The sequence below is a fragment of the Hypomesus transpacificus genome, chromosome 6 (genome assembly GCF_021917145.1).
Source record: "Hypomesus transpacificus isolate Combined female chromosome 6, fHypTra1, whole genome shotgun sequence".
In the NCBI taxonomy this organism is placed as follows: domain Eukaryota; kingdom Metazoa; phylum Chordata; class Actinopteri; order Osmeriformes; family Osmeridae; genus Hypomesus; species Hypomesus transpacificus.
In genome coordinates this window covers 10,077,442-10,097,148 of record NC_061065.1, presented here as the reverse complement: position 1 = coordinate 10,097,148, position 19,707 = coordinate 10,077,442, and the positions used below count along the sequence as shown (strand labels likewise).

The 19,707-nt window shown below is 47.2% G+C and overlaps 1 protein-coding gene across 6 annotated transcripts in view; it reads left to right on the top strand.

The window, feature by feature from the left end:
• Positions 1 to 817: 817 nt before the first annotated feature.
• The window catches only part of arid1b (AT rich interactive domain 1B (SWI1-like)), a 46,655-nt gene continuing 27,765 nt past the window's right edge, over positions 818 to 19,707 (top strand). For 2 of the 6 annotated variants that reach the window (XM_047021929.1, XM_047021924.1), the window contains exons 1-4: positions 818 to 2,109; positions 5,173 to 5,364; positions 8,401 to 8,610; positions 12,822 to 12,932. In XM_047021929.1, coding sequence (XP_046877885.1) covers positions 841 to 2,109; positions 5,173 to 5,364; positions 8,401 to 8,610; positions 12,822 to 12,932 — 1,782 coding nt within the window. In that variant the 5' untranslated portion in view covers positions 818 to 840. The remainder of the gene's footprint in view (positions 2,110 to 5,172; positions 5,365 to 8,400; positions 8,611 to 12,821; positions 12,933 to 19,707) is intronic. The other 4 variants (XM_047021927.1, XM_047021926.1, XM_047021925.1 and 1 more) reach the window with 3 other exon arrangements.

Below are 19,707 nucleotides of genomic sequence, written 5' to 3'. Positions count from 1 at the left end.
ATGGAGACTGTTGGTCAGAATGTATTGCAGATCATTATTTCATCATTCATCCTTTTCACTCATACAGCAGGGCATCACTGTGCGTTGAAAACATACAGTTGTTTTAATGTGATTGCTGTGTGTCTGTGCTGCTTTTTGGCGGTTTTCTGTCTGACCCACTTTCCCTGCTTGACTTCACCGCTGCTGTAGCTGCCTCTGCTAGAGGAGGTCCCAGCCCCTTCCCCCTCGAACACGCCACTTATTCCCTTAAGTGAGTCAGAGCCTCCTTCATACATAGACTTAATATTTGCTCATGTATATTCACTCTCAATGATACATTCTCTCTTTTTTGGGGGGCCTGTCTGACTAGGTTAATATATTTCATTGGATGGTGTGGGATAATTTAAAATGCAGATTGCTTATGGGCTCTATAAACAATTTAGCGTTGACTTGTTGTAGTACAGTTTGTAAACATTCTATTTCACGATGTAATTGTTCTTGATATAGGCAAAGCTGTGATGATAGAATTGCATATCTCCTACAAACTCGGCATTTAAGGTTCACTCTCGATAGATAGCCTGGGGGGGGGGGGGGGGGGGGGGGGGGGGGCTAATCCGAGCCAGGCGTGCCAGAAAATAAGTTTAATGTCAGAATACCTCAACTTTGCTGAAGTGTCTCTGCAACGATGCAGTGGTGCTGATGCTGCGCTTCTCTGAAGCCCAGAGAGCTCTCGTTATATTAGCCACGGCTGGTTGGTCGTTAAATGTTTTTCTTCTCAGATTTTTTTTTTTTAATCAGCAAACTAGGTGCAGCTTGACTCTATCTTGACTGGATTCCTACAGCGGAGATGTGTGCTTGATCATGGCCGCAAAAGTGTCATCAGCCTTAACTTCAAATGGTAAGAAAAGGTCGAATTTAACTAGCAGCGTCAGTCAAGATCTAAAATCTGGTAAATCTGGTGGAGAAGCTAACCCCGTGGTGGGAGATGGGACTTGCACTGTGAATATAGAGCAACATGGAACGCATCCCCACGAACTAAATCCGACCAGTTTAGCTCGAGCCTCGACTGGGCACAGAACGTATCCACTTGAGAAAGAAGGGGAAGAGAAATCAGATTTTTTTCCCACTTCGATTTCCAGCATGACTTCAAGTATGGAGACGGGAATGCTTGGTAATCATAAAGTGAAAAATGTTAGCGGCGGAGATCCTCCTCCTCCATCTCACCACCTCACACCTCCACAGCAACAGTCGCTGCCATTCAATCAATTCACCCAGCATCAACGCCAAATTCATAACAACATTACGAACAACCAACCGCCAACACAGGGAGAGAGTGGAAACCGTCAACATGGAGGAAAAGAGAATATTTTAGGGAATCAAGTCGAACGCCATCAGCAGTTGATGAACAAAAGTGAAGAGGAGAACCAACAGTGCAAAACGGAGGACCGGATGGACAGCAGGTACGATCATGCCAGTTCGGGACCAACGAATAACAACATCAACAACACGTCTCAAAGTGTGAACAGCTCAGTTACAGAGTTTAATAATTATTATGGGAATGGAAGAGGAGGGCCTTGCTTTGATCAACATGGCGGACAACAAAGCCCCGGGACTGGGATAATGCATTCGGTACAGAACACTATGGATCAAGTTCAGAACTCACAAGAAGGTTACCACAATAGCCCGTATAACCACTACCAGAACTATCGACCTGGTTACGGCAACAGTGGATACGGAATGATGAGCCCCTCGCGGCAGGGGAATAATATAATGGGCCCGGGAAGCAATACTGCTGTTGCTAATCATAGCAAAGCTGCCATGTCTGCTGCTTCTTCTCCGAGTGGTAATGTAGGAGGATTTCAAAGATTTCCAGGGCAAAGTCAGCAGCATCCTTCGGGGGCTACCCCGACTCTAAACCAGCTACTGACATCTCCAAGTCCGATGATGCGAGGCTATGGCAGTGGCTATCAAGATTACAGTAATCCCTCTGCACAACAACAATCAAGCATGGGGCTGGCTAAAGACATGGGCTCTCAATATGGTTCGGCTACTCATGGCTGGGGAGGACAACAAAGAAATCACCCTACAATGAGCCCTGGGAACAACGGACAAGGAGGCGGCAGGTCCCAGGTATTGAATGCTTTCTTTATTTGTCTAAGTTTGATCTTTTCTCCGTTGAGTCAGACTGCAAATCAGTTTTTAACAACCTTACGTTAGTGGACAGAGATGGGAAAGTTAGCTAGCTAGCATAGCTAACAGCAAATAGCCAACTCGGCTAGTGCAGTATGTACTCGCTAGCTAGTGTTTGATTTCCTATAAACAATTGTATTTCCCTCCTGGCCATTTTCAGAGGGATATGAAGACAACGTCCTTGCTCTATTGTCCTTGTTCTATAAAAGTAGACTGCGCTAAGTTTAGTGGGGTTGGCTGGTAGAACGGTATTGCAATTCATGTCCAAGGTGACTTCTGTTTGGATTGTGGGACACAACCTTGCTAGCTAGCGAGCATTATGCCTGTCTAAGCTAAGAGGCATTTCGTTTAGAACTTCTGGTGCCCCGTCGGTACACGGGCGAGCCCTCTGTGGCTAGCTCCAACCTCTTCCTGGTTGCAGCCCGTTTCTTTATTTTTAAATTGTACACTTTGGCGACAGTTAACCTGGATTAAATCCAGTCAGATACGTATCGCCTGATTTTAACTCAGGACAGACTTGGTTATACTGTCATATTCAAATGGAATATATGGTTAGGCAATGTAGTATCATGATGAATCTGGCAGCCATGGAAAATTACTGTGCATTTTGTCGTGGCTATGCGTTTCAGTATAGTTCGGGCACGTGACTGACAAAAAATCGTATTAAAACAAATGTACCTTTAGCAATAGCCACTAGTTGCTAAAAGGCTAACATTTGTGCATTCTATACTAGCATTGGAATTGCAGCCAGCTAACAAAACGGAAGCTCAGTCGATTAAAACTATTTCAATGTTTGTCTTCTTGCCTTCTTTGCACACGTTTCGCGCACGTCCATTTCACTCAGTTGGCTAACGTATTTCGGCCAACATTAAAACGACTCGTGTGCCCTGATAACACCGAGCGGTGAACACTTACACATTTCTAGCTAGCTAAGTAAAACATCTAATATGCTACAGCTAGCCACAACAACAAGGCCCGGAGCGAGCTATTGGAGCCAATTAATCAAAGTATGAGACATTTAAACACCTTGCTAGAATTGTTTGACCAACTGTGAAAAGTGCTTCACAGTTACTGCGTAAATCTCTGGTCAAAAATAAACAAAAAACAAATCTGTCCTGTTTACATTCTTGTAATAATACCTCTCACAAATATCTAATATAATCATCCCAAGGTTCTGGCAGGGAGCCCATTGTGGTGCTGCCTGCGCCCTGACCTTCACACATGCAGATTAGCCATGTGGCTATTTCTACAATCAGACAAATGCCTCCCCAAATAACAGAGACTAGCCTACATATACCAATAACATATTTTTCTGTCTTTGATTAGGATGTGAAACGCTTTTGTCAGTCTCTTTCTACTCTTTTTGTTTAGTCTATTTGTATCTAGGTAATACCCAGTACTATTTTCTCAATTTGCAATGTACATACTGTTTACATTGTTGGTAATCTTTTTAACTATAATTCAGATTTGAGGCTAATTCGTAAACATTGTTGAGGTTTTACCAGTTTAGGTTTCCTGGTTCAATTTTACATTGATGAGATTCAATCACAGACAGCCCTGTAGTAAAAATGTGTGATTTGGAAGTCAATGATCTTTGCTGAGGTATTGTAATTGAATCTTAAATTGGCTCTATTAAGAAGACGTGTCCTGTTTTTCTATCAGCTTGCTCTCATTCCCACCTAGACTGAGAGACTTAGTATTCAAAGTGCAGAGGAGACATTCAGTTGTTATTTTGGTGCATGGCTATCATTGTGGACAATAAAAGTTTTGTTTCCTGTTTGTAATGTTGATGGTTCTAAACTCCACAAACTATAGTAAACTTGAGTTAGATTACGAACTGCAGCGCAGTCTGTGTTTGGCTTGTAGTTTCTGAATTGAAAGTGAATTGCCTGGCAGCCTTCCTAGCCAGAGAAAAGCACATTTGACCCATTTCTTTCTACAATTCCCACCAAAAATACCAGCCATTCTTGTCTCTTGAGCAATTGACTTGATTTTTTTTTTTGTGCTTTGAACTGAACAAACCCACAAAGATCTTGTTTTAATGAAAGGATTGAAACCATTTAGAAGTTGTAAAATGTACCAAAACAACATAATATCAAATATTTACTGCTCTTACCTGAAACATCTTTTGTGATCATTAGACACTTTTGATGTAGCATAGTCTATGTAGTTTAAAGGCTGTGGTTTTCTTTCATTAAACCATTTGAAGTTGACAGTTTTTATCCCTCACTTTTTTTCTTTGAATCAAAATGATATATATATATATATATTTTTAAAGTTTTAAAGTTACCTTAAACAGGGAGGAAATAATCATGCTTTTTAACGAACATCTTTAATGATTTTACATGTCAGACAATACTATGAAAGCTGAAAAAAAAACTGTGCTTCAGTCTTTTCCTCTATGGTTCCTCTACCTACAATTCTCTTAAATGTTACTGAGTGTGAGTGTGTGTCAGACTGGTAATATTGCAGGGTACCCAGGCATGACTGCTGACACTTGGTCCCATTTAAAGTGGACTCTTAGGCTTTCTCGATTGCTCACATTTTCTCTAAGTGCTGCTTCAATTGGCTTGAACTTGGCAGTGACATGAGAAGATTAGCTTCAATTGCTCTCTCACTCTTTTTTGGCACAGCCACGCCACTTGAGGATAACCTGGCTCTGAGCACTTGATGGCACATTAGCCTCCATATCTGTTCAAACCCTGGGACCCATGTCAGGCATCTTTGGTCCAGTGGAGAGGGCCTTTTGATTGGTAATGAGCCAGGTGACTGCACCAATTGTGGAATACGACCAAAAACGACCATTGGCAGTTAAAAGAGCTCTTCAAATCATGTTTGATTTGATAGAATCTTTCATAAAACATGCCAATTTTATGTCACCATTCTTGTACTCACAATATTTCACGTAATTTAGATTTTCATCAATCTGAAACTGCTCTGTCATGTAGCTGAAATGTAACAAACTTCATTGATTGCTCTCATCGTTTACTCTCTGCCACCTAGGTTCAACCCGTCGACGCTATGGCGATGAAGCGCTCCCAACTCTACAACATGAGCAACAATCCGTACTCCCAGCAGCAGGCAGGGCCCTACTCTGGCCAGCCATATGGATCACCCCCTCCTCACCGCTACCCCATGGGAATGCCTGGAAGGGGTCAGATGAGCATGGGTGGAATGCAGTACCCTCAACAGCAGGTATGGATGCTGCCAACATTCCAGCGTGCCTTGGTTTACTATTTGTGTACAGTAGTTAAATAGCCTTGCGGAAAAAAAGAAGAGAGCGAGTCTGGTCTCCCGTCACAAGTCTTGAGGATCTGTGGCCGTCCCTGTGAGGGTTGCCCGTGTACGGAAGCTGTTGACACACATGTCTATGAGTGAAGCCAGCCAGTTCTGGCCATGCGGTGCTAGGTCAAGTTATTCTGGGTGCAGACTGACTGTAGCTATATTTAGCCCCAGTCTGCTGGTTTGGGTTTAATGCCCCTCCAGAGAGAGACTGCTGCTTGGGCCCAGACTGCTGACAGGGCGTGAGTCTAGTGTGGAAGTCTTGGTCCCCACCACAACCTGGACTGCGCAACACACACCCACAAACTCTTGAATATACTGCTGTATCTCTTTCTATGTGTTGTCATTGGCCTCCTGATTGAAGTCAGATCTCAGTGTAACGGCTTCACAATGGTTTCTTTCATCTCCTTGATCCTTTCTCCACTCCAGCGATGAAAACATATTAATGGAAACCCAATTTGATAGTAATAGATAATTGCTTTCTATGCCCTCTGTTTAGCCAAAGGCAAAATATATGCAAGGCAAGCGCCATACACACCCACACACACACACACAAACACACACACCATCTGTGATACTTTTTTCCTGGCAGATTTTGGTGATGGTGGTGATACATTATGACATCATGCTGAATTGTTCAACTAATGTCATCCTTCTAGTGGCCTAATCACTGTTATAGATGGAAGATAGTCCGTGAGATGATACCCATGTGTAATCATTATTCCAATTGGAAAATCTTATGTTGCAGCCTTTCAGTATAAAACATCTCAGCCGTGTAAATGAAAAATTTAGGGTTTTTTTTCCCCTAAAGGAAATGCTCTCATATGATTACATGGCATCATTAACAGTCAACAGCGTTTTCTTTTTGGGTTTGACCCGAGGGCCCTCTGTGTCAGTGCTGTCAGCCCTGCCTGGGTTTCCATCTCCGGGGGAGGGAGTATATAATGACTTTTATCTGCGAGAGGCCCCAGATGGTCTCCAGACACCTCCTTTATTACCTCACGGATCCTACCTGAAATTGGATGTTTCAACTGGTCAGATACCAGCGGGGATCCACAGCCCTTCTTCTATTGATTGTGTTCCCTGCTCCGAGTGGCCAAATGGCTTGCTGGTGAGGAGGGGGGTGGGGGGCAGGAGGTGGAGGAGGACATGGGGGAGAGAGGTATAGCAGGATAAAGGGAGGATAAGGAGGAGGGAGCGTGGCTGTGTGCATGCAAGAAGCAGTGAAGCAGTGGAGCAGACAGCCTATATTAGAGATGCCATTCAAAGATCAGGCTTAATATTTCAAGATAATTAGGAATGGATTTTTCCTCAGTCGATGATGCGTTCTCGGCTCTTTGCTTGGCGGAACTTCTCTGAATCCTTCCACTTCTACTTGCTGTCGTTGGTCTTTTGGCGAAGGCTGTTTCACTTCTGCAGGCTTGTGGTGGGGTTCTAGGCCATTTAGAACCTAGTTTATGTATGAGTCTGATGTAGAGATTGCTGGAGATGCTCAATTTTTTAATGGCCTCAGCTGAGTTAATGGAAGACATGATGTCCCTATCTACAGACGGTTGCCTAACTGTTAACGTCCTCGCTCTGCCACAACAGGAAACAAGATGAGAGACGGTTGTCTCCAGGGCCGTGCAAAACCAGATTTCTAACTAGCCAATTTTTCTATCACACTATAGAGAGTAATTAAATACAAGGGCAGATATTTGTAACCATTGTGATAGAATTGCCACCAACACATAACTTAATTAAAGGCCCTTCTGTTTAGTTAGCTAGGAACCACCACCAGCTGTTAATGACAATTGACAGTGGTCTCTTCAGAGCGGCTGGCAGTATCTGATGAAGCCAGCTGAAGTATTAGCATGTCAGCGGTGCCTCCAGTGTCTTGCAGCCTGCGTACACATTGATTACTGCTGTAATCAGACGGGAGACTGTCAGGGACTATCAGAGCCAGACTCGTTCCTGACACGGAGGTGAAAACTTCTCCCTCTGGTGTCTCCCAGCAGTGCTGCTGCTGGGGGTTGATATGCACTTGGGCCCGGCCTGGAAACACACGAGGGGACGAGAGAGAGAGGGAGAATACAGATGGGGGAGAGAGAGAGAGATATGGAGAGAGTGAGTCAGAGAGATGAGAGAGAGAGGTAGGTGGAAGAGGAAAAGAGAGAGAGAGATGGGAGAATTAGGTCAAGAGTGGAGGGTAGACACTCAGTCATCACTGTCTCAGTTCCACAGTGATGAGCCTATGTTATCTGTGGAAAAACAGAGTGGACGCCCTGAGGGCCTACAGAGGAGTGATCAGGTTGGATGATGCACTGATGCATACAGAACTGAAAAGCAGACTTCCCCTTTTCCAAAAATGCTTTTCACTATTGCTTGTTGCCTCAGGTCAGATGAGGGATAAATGCTGCAGGGTGTTTTGGTTTAAAGTAGATGTTAACTTATTGACCCCGGGTAAGGAGGAAAGACCTTACCAACAAAAGTAAGATTAGAAGCCCTTGATTTGATGATGCTCTATTAATTGGTCCCAAACTGAATTCTCATCAGTGCAGTGGGTGTTTCTTCTTTTTCTTAGCTTCCCTCCCCTTCCTTTCCCCCCTTGTTGTTTGACATCCTGCCTAATGTGAGTGACTCCAGCTGAGGCTCGGGGATGTGCCAATAGCAGATGTTCCCCAAAACAGGTTGCGTAAGACTTCCAAACGACAGCTTGCAGTGAATGGAGAAAGAAGCTGTGTAGTAGTAATGGCGGGGAACAGACTAGGTCAGACTGTGCAGGGACCCAGTGGTTGGAGACTAATCTCCGGTGCCTAGCTCATCACTTTTTCACAGCGCTGTTGGTCAACAAGGCCAGCCCAGGACACAGGGCTTAAGTAGTCACTTGAGTTGATCCATGTGGACTGGAAGTGGAGACTGTGTTTGTTGTGTGTGTAACTGACCAGCTTTCCGTGTCTTGGCCCTCAGCAGATGGCAGCTCAGTATGGGCAGCAGCAGCAACAGCAGCAGCAACAGCAGCAGCAACAACAGCAGCAGCAGCAGCAGCAGCAGCAGCAGGGCATGAGTGGGTACAGCCAGCAGGGACAGCCCCCGTACTTCAGCCCCACCCAGCAGCAACAGCAGCCCGCCGCCCCCACACAGCCACCTTACATGCAGCCACGCCCACCCCCACAGCAGGTAAGAGGGACCACAACTCCCACAATGCCCTTCTCGAGGAACGGCAGGGAACTTGTTGAAACGCGTTTCAGTTCAATTCCTTTTATTGATCACCGGAGGAAGATCCGAGTGTTGGAGTGAAATTGCTCTGTGTGCTTTGTCCCCCTCCTCGAGTGTTTGTCTTCAGGGGACCGGGTGGAAAATGGCACGCAGCAGTGGGCTACTCATCACGATCAACCATTGTCACTTCCTGTTCATAAAGGAGACAATCAGGTGTGGGGCGGAGCTTCAAAGCAAGCTTCTCAGCCAGCACTTGACTTTTTCATTTAGCAAAGCAGGGCTTATATTTGAAGCTTCATTCCTAACGGCTCAATACCTTTTCATTTATTAGCCCTCGTACAGCTGCGGTCTCCCTACATTCTAGACAGAGAAAAAAGAAATCAATATGAAAAGTAGCCCACTCATGGAGGTGGGGGTCCTCTTTAGATTGGAGTTACAGCTATCTGTGCCATCTGCTCTCCAGCTCTGGTCTCATAAAGGCCGGGGACAGTAATGAAGTCCAGGCTCCCTGGCCGGTTATTGAGTCAGCGATTTAGCTGCTACCACTGAGGTGTGTAGCCTGTGTGGTGTGTAGCCTGTGTGTTGCCTGTGTGGTGTGTAGCATGTGTGATGTGTAGCCTGTGTGGTGTGTTGCCTGTGTGGTGTGTTGCCTGTGTGGTGTGTAGCCTTTGTGATGTGTAGCCTGTGTGGTGTGTAGCCTGTGTGGTGTATAGCCTGTGTGGTGTGTTGCCTGTGTGGTGTGTTGCCTGTGTGGTGTGTAGCCTTTGTGATGATTACCTGTTTTACCAGTCCACATTCGTATACCTGAGTTTCGTTTTGAAATTTGACTCAAGAATGGCAGGGAGAAAGGCAGTAGGAGAGAAGCAGAAGTGTACGACCACGCTGGCTGAACTAATGAGGAACTGACCTTGAGTAAAAGCCTCCTGGGTGTCAGGGTAGTATCCAAGCAGAGCTCAGACGCTGCAGCCACACTGCTCTATGTAGCTCAGCCACCGTCTGTTCCTTCAACCCCAGCGCTATTATTTTTCAGTCAGGCTGATAAAGGAAATTGTTTCCAGTTTCAGCAATGTGCGTCTTCGCCTGCTGTTTTGGTCCGAGATGATAGGGGAATAAACAGGTAGAATGAAAGAGAGTCTCTGCCCTAACCCCTGCTATCTGGGAGTCTACTAAAGATGGCCGCTGTGCTCGTTAGCGCCGCGTCACTGTGAAGCTGGAGGCTGTAATGATGGAGCTCAGCTGCTAACGACAGCGATACCTTGAACTTGCAGTACGAGGGCCCGCCAGACAGGACGGATAGAGCCTTCGATCCTGTCCGCAACGCTGGAGAAGACGATAACCTCTATCAAAGAGCCGCTCCCTGCCTCTGTGTTGTTGGTGTGTGTCGGCGTGGCGGGGCACAGTACCAGTCAGCTCAGAGCGCTGGGTATTTCCCCTGTGGCTCCGTCTTTCTCCTCTACTGACAGCCTTAATTAGCTATTTGTGTGGGTGTCTGTGTGTGTGGGTAGTGTTGGTGTGTGGTGTTTGTGAAACAATGAGGCGGGTTACACACAGGAAAAATAGGTATATTTGACACGACAAGCCAGGAGAATAAGGCGGGGGAGGGGGGGGGGAAAGACCTTGTCTTTTGACGTGGGCTTTTCATTGATGAAGTACGCTGGGGGGTAGCTTTAGCCTTGCTGTTAGGACTTGTCTGAGTGAAGATCAGTTTCTGTTGAGGGAGTAGGTAAAAAAAATCCTGCACTGCTGTCGAGTTCCAAAACCGGTATTTAACTGCCGATATTGATGTGGTGCTCATGCAAGCCAAGGAGCCTTTTATCAGCTGGGATGGCTCCAGGGTATAGCACGCTCCAAAGGAAGGATGATTCTGGCCTTTAAAGTCGACTGAGAATAAACAATAGCTGTTCTCCCAGCTCAGTTTGTCTGGGTAGAGCAGCCTGCAGACTGGAACACACGGGCAGCCCCCACTCATTGTCTGCGTCACTATGGCAACAGCACTCCCTCCGTTGTGTTTCTCACAACTTGATGAGTGTTTTCTAACACGGTCCACTCTGCTGGGGATCCATCATAATGAAGAGGTGTTGTGTGGAATGGTGAGAAGCCTTCTGAAAGCTGGGTAGATTGGGCCCGCCCGCAGTGCCTCTCCCTGGACACGTCCACATCTTCCTTTTAGCAAATGGATCGCTCCTTGTGGAACACGCCAGAATTCTTTAAAAAAAGGTGCTACAAAATACAATTTGAAATACAGTTTGATCATTTTAACTAAACTAAAACCTATCCTACAAATAACAAAGCATGCCTGATTATACACTGATTCATGTTTCTAGCAGGGTGAATCATTCTCTGGAGAATGATGCTTCAGGGAATTGCAGAATGGGTACTTTAACACCTCATACCGCTCGATTGCTCATACATTTCAAATGACCCACGCCCCCCTCCCCCCATCCCACACGCCGTTCCTCAAACACATAAAGGGCCATCAGTCAGTGTTCTCTTCTTGATTGGACATGGTTCGCCTGGGCAGGGCAGAAATTCTCAGGATGAATTCTGTTTAATTCTCTTACATCATACTCTCCCCTCGTGCACTTCAAACTATTTCTCTCTGAACATGTCATTTTCTGTGCAGCCAGGCATTTGCGAATGTAAAGCTGTTCGCCTTTAATGTGTAATTTATGTGTAGTACCGCTGACTGCCAGGCAAAGCTCGCAGCTTGACAGAGCGTCATAAACATTACAACTCATGGAGATCGACTGTTAAACGAGGATCAAACGACCATAGAAGGTTATGAAATAACGCTGTGGTTTTGCAATGTTGGAGGGAGGGGGGTACCTTCACAGCTCTATTGCATTCATCTCCTGAGGGATTTGAATTCAGATTTCCACTCTATAATCTGTGAACCTCCCTCCGAAGCACCCACCCACTCATCTTTCCAGTGGAAGTCTTGTGATGAAACACTCAATCCCTTCTGGAGCACAATCCAAGTAGACGTACATCTGGTTTCTCTGTGGGGGTGGAGCTGGCCTCTTGCTGGCTGCATACCTTCACTATGATGTGTTTCCCCTCTCGGCACTTTCAGTCTCCAGGCCCTCCCAGCTCACACCCCCCGCCCCCCAGCCTCCCAGCCCCCCCCCCCCCCCCCCCAGCCTCCGGCCCCTGTCGAGGGAAGTGGCCTTTATCTAGCAAGCGCAGCTGTTCCACACGGCACACGAGCACACTGAAGCGCTGATGTCATAAGTGCAGTGTAAACACATACCTGTGTCTGACCTGGCCATGACCCAACTATCACAGCACTGCAAAGGAGTAAGCCAGCCAGCCTTCAGTAAATATGTCGGCCACTGAACAAGAGCGGGTGTCCACCCCCCCCCCCCCCCCTCGCCTCATTTCCACCGATGCTCAAATAAACTTGCTCTCCATTAGCGGGGGGTGCACGTTTGTTTACCTAGTCCAATTAGTGGATGTAAAGGCAGGATACACACACACACACACACTCTTGTTATACTTTCCAAGATTGATGCCGCCACTCCTCCGCTTTAGCATTCACCCTCCTTACCTATTGCTGTGTCAGGGTCACGTTTGAGGAGATTATTCAGAGTAAACTTCCACAGAAGACATGCTGTACCTGCCCAGTCATTGGACGTCAGGCCATCTTGTTGTCATCTGTAGGCTTCACATCAACCTAAAAGTACAAGTCATCCCTTTTCTACAGGATGAGGGTGTGGTGGTGGTGGTGTTTGTTTTGGTTGGGCTTTGCAACCATATGCCCCAATGCTAGTAGTCTGGCAAAAAAAAGGAATAGGAGGGTGCTACCCTGGCAGAGTTCAAAAACAGCAATTATTAGTCGTGTTGGCGGGCAAACTGGAGGCAAAATGCCACTCCCTCAGCCGTGCCATGCACCGTGCCTCCGATTGTGGGGGGGGGGGGGGTGTTAAAGCTCACTTGGCGCCCTCGTGTGAGTCATAGCCTGTTTACTGAACAACAGTAAGCAACATGACAGACTTCCACAGACAGAGGACAGCAAATGCTAGCAGAACTTGGTGATTGTATTGGGATAGTCAAATAGCTTGGCAGTTATGTTTCTGCATATTTGGGCTCCCCTCAACCCACCGGTCACTCTCTCTCTCTTTCTCTCTCTCTCTTCCTCTCTTTCTCTCTCCCCCTCTCCTGTCCTCCCCCAGGAGGTGCCACAGGATGGCTATGGCAGCAGGGGCCAGTCTGCTATGACCCCTGGGAAGCCCAACCATGAGGAGATGGGCCTCAGCCAACAGGAGAGACCATCCAGCTTACCTGTGAGTTCACACATCCACACACCCATCGGCAGCTCATGGCACATGTATTCAAAGTGGCAGGAGCCCTACTGGTCTGGCTGACATAACCTTCTGGATCCCTGCCACAGGTTTAGCAACATCTATCAGAGTGTAAAACTCCTCACTCCTTGCCTTTGCTTTCGCTCTTTCTTTCTCTCTCTCTGTGCTTATTGCTAAGATCTGGACCAAAGTCTCCTACATCACTTGGAACTCTCACCATTCAAAGCGTCTGCCTTTTTCTCAGTCTCTCTCTCCCGGTCTCCCTCTCTAGCTCTCCCTCCCTTAATCTCTCTGAGGACTGGCTCTCCTTTTAAGGGGAAGTTGTTGCCCACACAGGCCCAAATTGAATGCTTGTCTCATGGAGAAGCGATGTGAAGAGGAAGGTTGTCTGCTGAAGGGCCTGCTAGCTTCCCGCTGCTCAGCTCCCAGCCTTCCTCTTCTCCTTCTCTCTCTGCTGCAGTCTCTTCTCATCTGTCCAATGGTGTGCTGGGCTGAGCTGGCAGCACACCATTGGACCACAGGCCCATCAGTCAGGGTGGGCCCATACTCCCTTCAACCAATCCCAAGGCTTCCTTGCTCCAAAGTATACATTTTGTTACTGTAAGAGTTTTGCAAAGGACTTTGTAATTTTCTTAGCTTATTGCCACATTTTACACACATGGCGTATGTTTTGACTGCTTGTCTTGAAGCTCCATTAGGCAAGACGGTTTGGTTGGCTCTCCTACCACTCCATTTTGGTAGACCTTTTTATTCCTGTTCTCACCTCGTTCGTCTTCCTAGGTCCTGGGAGAGATTAATCATTAAGCGGGTCAACTTAGCAGTAATTGCATGGCATTTTTTTTATCAGGGCCGAGAGCAGCCGCCAAGGTGCATGCAGGGAATTGCAATGCAGGTTTCCATTCCAGCGGCTAATTTGAATTGATTAGGTTTGTGGAATCCCGCTTTGGCTCGGATGAGAGCTCTGAGAGAGTTGAGCAAGTCTACCCTGGAGATGCCCTTCACCATGGTGCGGTTAACACTACACAATCTGCAGCTGAAACTGTATATATGGCTGTTTGGGTCATAACTGTTAGGGCCCTCCTCACTCCTTCTTTACCCAACCCTCACCAACACTTCACCTTTCCCCAGCCTTATGGGTGTCGTCAGCAGATAGGCTAAGGTGCACAGACCACTGATGCCCTCCTGACTTGTACAACTGTCACGTCAGCAGTATTAAACCACCCTGCACATCTGTGGGGTTTAATGTCACACATTTTCTATATGCTATGGTTCCTTATGTCTCAGTGACAGACTAGCTCCTGGGTCCAGGACCCAATCTACTCCCCTCTAGCACTCCTATTTCTATGCCTGCCGCAACTCTCCCCCGTCTCGCTTTGCTATGACCCCCTCTTCCTGACTTCTATGACTCTTCCTCTCTGCTTGCTATGACTCCCTCTTTCTGCCTGCTATGACTGTTCCTCTCTGCTTGCTATGACTCTCCCTCTCTCTGCCTGCTATGACTCTTCCTCTCTGCTTGCTATGACTCCCTCTCTCTTCCTGTTATGACTCTTCCTCTCTGCTTGCTATGACTCTCCCTCTCTCTTCCTGTTATGACTCTCTCTGCTTGCTATGACTCTCCCTCTCTCTGCCTGCTATGACGCCGTCCTCGCTCTTTCTCTTTGAAGTTAGGGTGCCAGTGGTGTTGCCATGGCGACAGGCTGCAAAACAGCCCCCTCAGAAAATATGCATAAAGACCTGATTGATGTACTAATCACGTTGTTATACTGATGGAATTTATTATTATTGATGTTAATTCATACTCAGGATATATATATTTTATTTTGAGAGATACATTTGCCGGCATGTAGGCAGTAGAACATTGTGTGCTGCCAGTGATTCATCTAGCCTAGTTTATTTTAGTTGATCATTTCTCAGCACCTCCTTCTCGCTGTTTTGAAAAGATTTGCTGTAGTCAACATACCCACACGTCTGAATGGAGAACAGTTGGCATTTGGACACATAAAAAACAAGATTGGTATTGAGCTGTGCAATGATTATTTCATTAATACCCAGAACCTTTGAAAATATTACAGCTTTTGTGGAGGTGGAGAGATGAGGGAGAGATGAAGGGGTGGGGGTGTTGTGCTCCACTCGATCAATCTGCCTACGAATGTAACCGCCGTGCCTCTTGTTTTTCCAAGCGTCTTCTGTTCTGTTTGAAGAATTCCTGTGAAGAGTGACAGGATGTTTAACTCTCAGCACGGCCATTAATTTCTTCTTCTTCTTCTTCCCTTTTCAAACTCGATCCAATCCACCCTGGCCTGGCGCGGCCCCAGCGCCGGGGCGGGAGCCGCACGCATGGCGGATGCTTCTCAGGAAGCCGCCAGGCAGCACCGTCTCTCTGAACGCTGCTCCAGAAATCTTTTTTTGGAAGGAGCAGGAGCGTATTCTCTCCCCTCCCGTCAGAAGGCAGAGCGTAGGCCGCCACTGGTCGCTCTCTCTCAGCCACCCTGGAGACATGCCTCCCCTTAAAACATCTCTAATGGAGATAAAGCGACTACATGGGCTGGAAAATGGCTTTTAGAATGTAGGATAAAAGATGGCCATGGGGAATTAGCCATGCGCTTCGAAGCTGAGGGAACCATGGAAGAAGGGGGGAAAATGATTTCACAATGTTTACTTGTTTCTGCCTCTGGAAGGTCTATGAAAACGGAGTTAATAGATTTTTCTGGAACGGGGGAACTCGAGTCCAGTGTTTTCAAGCTTTAAACGCATTATGCCGTTTACTGTAGCTAGTGTGAGACAATGCAGATGGACGAAGATCAGTCCCAGAGAAGATCAGTCCCATTGTGTGGCTTAGTTAAGATGGCTCAGCAGCTTGAAATCCTCCTGCTCTCTCTATCCTACCCAGAAGCTGAATCTGAGATGATGATCTGAAGCACCCTACATATGATTCTTTGCAGTACACTCTTAAGTGTGTGTGTGTCCTGGGCAACTGGAAGCCTTCAGGGAACGTCCACATACACTCCATTTAATTCCAGGCTGATTAGGGGGCCTGGCTTTGCCAGAGCACTGTTCCAGGCTGTTCTCTAATCTGGGAGTTTTGGTGCCTTGCCTGTTGCAGCATAAAGGCCCTGATTGCTCTGTAATCTTGTGTCCTGATGGCTGTGTTATTAAAGCAGCTCCTATGCAGCTCCGGGGCTCTCAGCCCTGCCTTGTGATTGGCACCCAGCTGGAGTACTGGACTGCTGCCAGGCCTTTGTGTGTGTGCGTGTGTGTGTTTGTGTTTGTGTTTGTGCGTGTACACCACTGGTACAGTAGGTTTCTTAAGTGCTTAAGTACCACACTCAGAGCTTTATCTTTCTCTAGCTAGCATGACTTGACAAGGACTGTGAAGCATTTACTGTACAACCATAAACAGTGTTGTAACAATAGATACTGGCACTTACCTTTCAGCAGAACCCCCTTGGCCGCTGTGGAATCCATTAGAAACGTCACGCACGCACGCACGCACGTACACACACACACACCATGTGTGGAGAGCTGTGTGGCCCATAACAGGAGTTATGAGCTCGAACGTTTGGCTGAAATATGATCTGGTGGAAGCGGTGTGGTCGGAGCGATCTCTGAAGAGTGTAAAAGATGAATAAATCAGAAATACTGACTGTAAAATGGAACACATTTACAGGCAGCAAATAGGTGTAATTCAGGGGTTGATGGTTCTGCCAATACGCCCTGCTTGCATTTAGACTCTAGCGCGAAACAGATGATGCTCTGCTCTTAATAGAGAATAACCTGCATGCCATTTCAAATGGGGACCGCATCACATACTTACTGTGATCTGCAAGTCACAGTGAAATACAGTATTTGCTTTGATCATGTATGAGGGAAGGGGAGAGAGGGAAGGGGAGAGATGGAGAGAGGGAAGGGGGAGACCTCCCTAGCTGAGTGACTATGCAGCTCGTCCTCTTGACTAATAGTCTTGGTTCTAACATGTCATCAGCCTTATAAATGTCTACTTTCTCCGAATGAAATTGGACAGGAGGAACGGCAAGTACGAACAAATGAACTCAATGCTTGACCCCCCTCACACAAAGTGGGTTGAAAGCATGTAGATAAGTAGCTAAAATGTGGTCATATAGCCTGCTCGCTCTCATAAAACATTTAGTTCAGGCAGAAATCTAGTCAAACGTTTGAGAAATACCCGTTTGTTGGAAACAAGCAAGATTAGAGGACATTGACGGGGAATGAAGCTGGGAATGGTGACGCGTGTCCTGATCCTCATGAGCTCAGCACTCTTCAGCTGCCAGTCGCACCACATCAGAGGCTTGGCCTCGCTCGTGCAGCACTTGCTCCCTCTCCTGCCCCGTGGAGCCAGGCCTCCTTGACCTGCTGAACGCAGCCCACCAGCCTGGGATCACCACAACGCTGCTGTCATTCTCCTGCTAAGGTCTGGCAGAACATCATCAGAACAGCTCTGGTCCTGCCCTGGAGCTCATGGTGGCTTCTGCTCTCCTGCCTGTGGAGGATGTGTGTGTGTGAGTGTGAGTGGGGGGGTGATTGTTTGTGTAACTTCTACAGTAGTACACCATGGCTCTGCAGTTTGATCTGCCAGTGAGGGCACAGTGACCCACACACACACACACACACACACACACACAAACACACACACACACACCACCACCACCATCCCACTGATTGACGGGATGACATAAACTCTACGGGACACAGCGCTAGGCTGAGGGAGGTGCGCCCGGGGAGGGGGGGGGGGACATTTGTGTGGGTTTTTTCACGCCTCATGCTCTGTCCACGGTGCCCTTATCTGTCAGAGAGCAGCGTGTGGGGAACAGAGAGAGCACGCCACGCTGACACGAAAGCACGCCTCGCACTGCAGCACTCTGCCCTCCTGTCACATCCCCACCCTAGACCCTGCTCTCGCGCTAAAAAGGCTTCTGGAGCAGGCAGTGGTGGGTGTGTGTGTGTGTGTGTGGGTGTTAGAGAGGCTAGAGTTATAGCCTTAAGCCCCACATTATTCAGCACAGTCCAGCAGTTCAATGCCATGTTTAAAAGGTGGGAGGAGTTCATAGGAAGCGTGGAACTCCACAGTGCTGTGGTCCTCCATGGATAACCACTCCACTGGTGTCCAGCTGAACAACGCAGAGCAGCTCTTCTGGAGCAGCTGATTCGCTGCTCTAATGAGCGTTTCCCTGAGGTATGGCCTATGCGGGTGCAGCTGGGCAGACCATTACGCTGTGACCTCAGAGCGATGGGAGCAGGAAGAACCTGGGCAGGAAACAGCAGCCCATTGGCTGTTCTGTACCGCCACACTTCTGGTGAGGATTCCATTTAAGACTGCAGAGGAACCTGGACCTACTGACCTGTACCCCCAGGAACATACTTACTGATCTACACCCCCAGGAACATACTTACTGATCTACACCCACAGGAACATACATACTGACCTGTACCCCCAGGAACATACATACTGACCTGTACCCACAGGAACATACTTACTGACCTGTACCCACAGGAACATACTTACTTACCTGTACCCCCAGGAACATACATACTGACCTGTACCCCCAGGAACATACATACTGACCTGTACCCACAGGAACATACTTACTGACCTGTACCCACAGGAACATACTTACTTACCTGTACCCCCAGGAGCATACATACTGACCTGTACCCACAGTAACATACCTACTGATCTACACCCACAGTAACATACCTACTGATCTACACCCACAGGAACATACCTACTGACTTACACCCACAGGAACATACCTACTGATCTACACCCACAGGAACATACCTACTGACCTACACCCACAGGAACATACCTACTGATCTACACCCACAGGAACATACCTACTGACCTACACCCACAGGAACATACCTACTGATCTACACCCACAGGAACATACCTACTGACCTACACCCACAGGAACATACCTACTGACCTACACCCACAGGAACATACCTACTGACCTACACCCACAGGAACATACCTACTGATCTACACCCACAGGAACATACCTACTGACCTACACCCACAGGAACATACCTACTGACCTACACCCACAGGAACATACCTACTGACCTACACCCACAGGAACATACCTACTGACCTACACCCACAGGAACATACCTACTGACCTGTACCCACAGGAACATACCTACTGACCTACACCCAGGGCCGCCCATAGAAATTGCTGGGCCCCTGAAAAGGTCCAGTGAATAGGCCCCCCCTAATAGGTCTTTACTTATTAACGCATGCGCGTGTGTGCTCTCTCTCTCCTACATAAAACATATGTAAACTTAGAGAGACTTACTCAGTGATAGGAGCTACATTATAGCAAAACAAATACATCTTTTATACATAAAACTACATAAAGTTTAATAAATATAACTGAGAGGCCTTAACAAGTTGTGTGGCGCCGGGCCAGACACACTGACATCTGCTACACTCACCACATTTTCTAGTATAAAATGCAATTTACCTGCCTTTATCTTAGCCTATTATACAGCCATCTTCCTTGTCTTTCTGGATGCAAAGTCTTTTATAATGTATTTGAAGTCAATTTGTTTAGCCATTTCACACTCAATGGAAAGTATTGTGATTGAGCCTCTCCAGTGCAGAATGTCCTCAGAGCAATGCAGAACATGCGTTCTCAGTGTCAGCTTTGCTCTAACTAACTTCCTCTTGGCTAGCATCGTGGCTACTGCTGCTTGTCTCTGCAGCCTGGCTGGGAGCTTCTTTCGGAGTTGACTG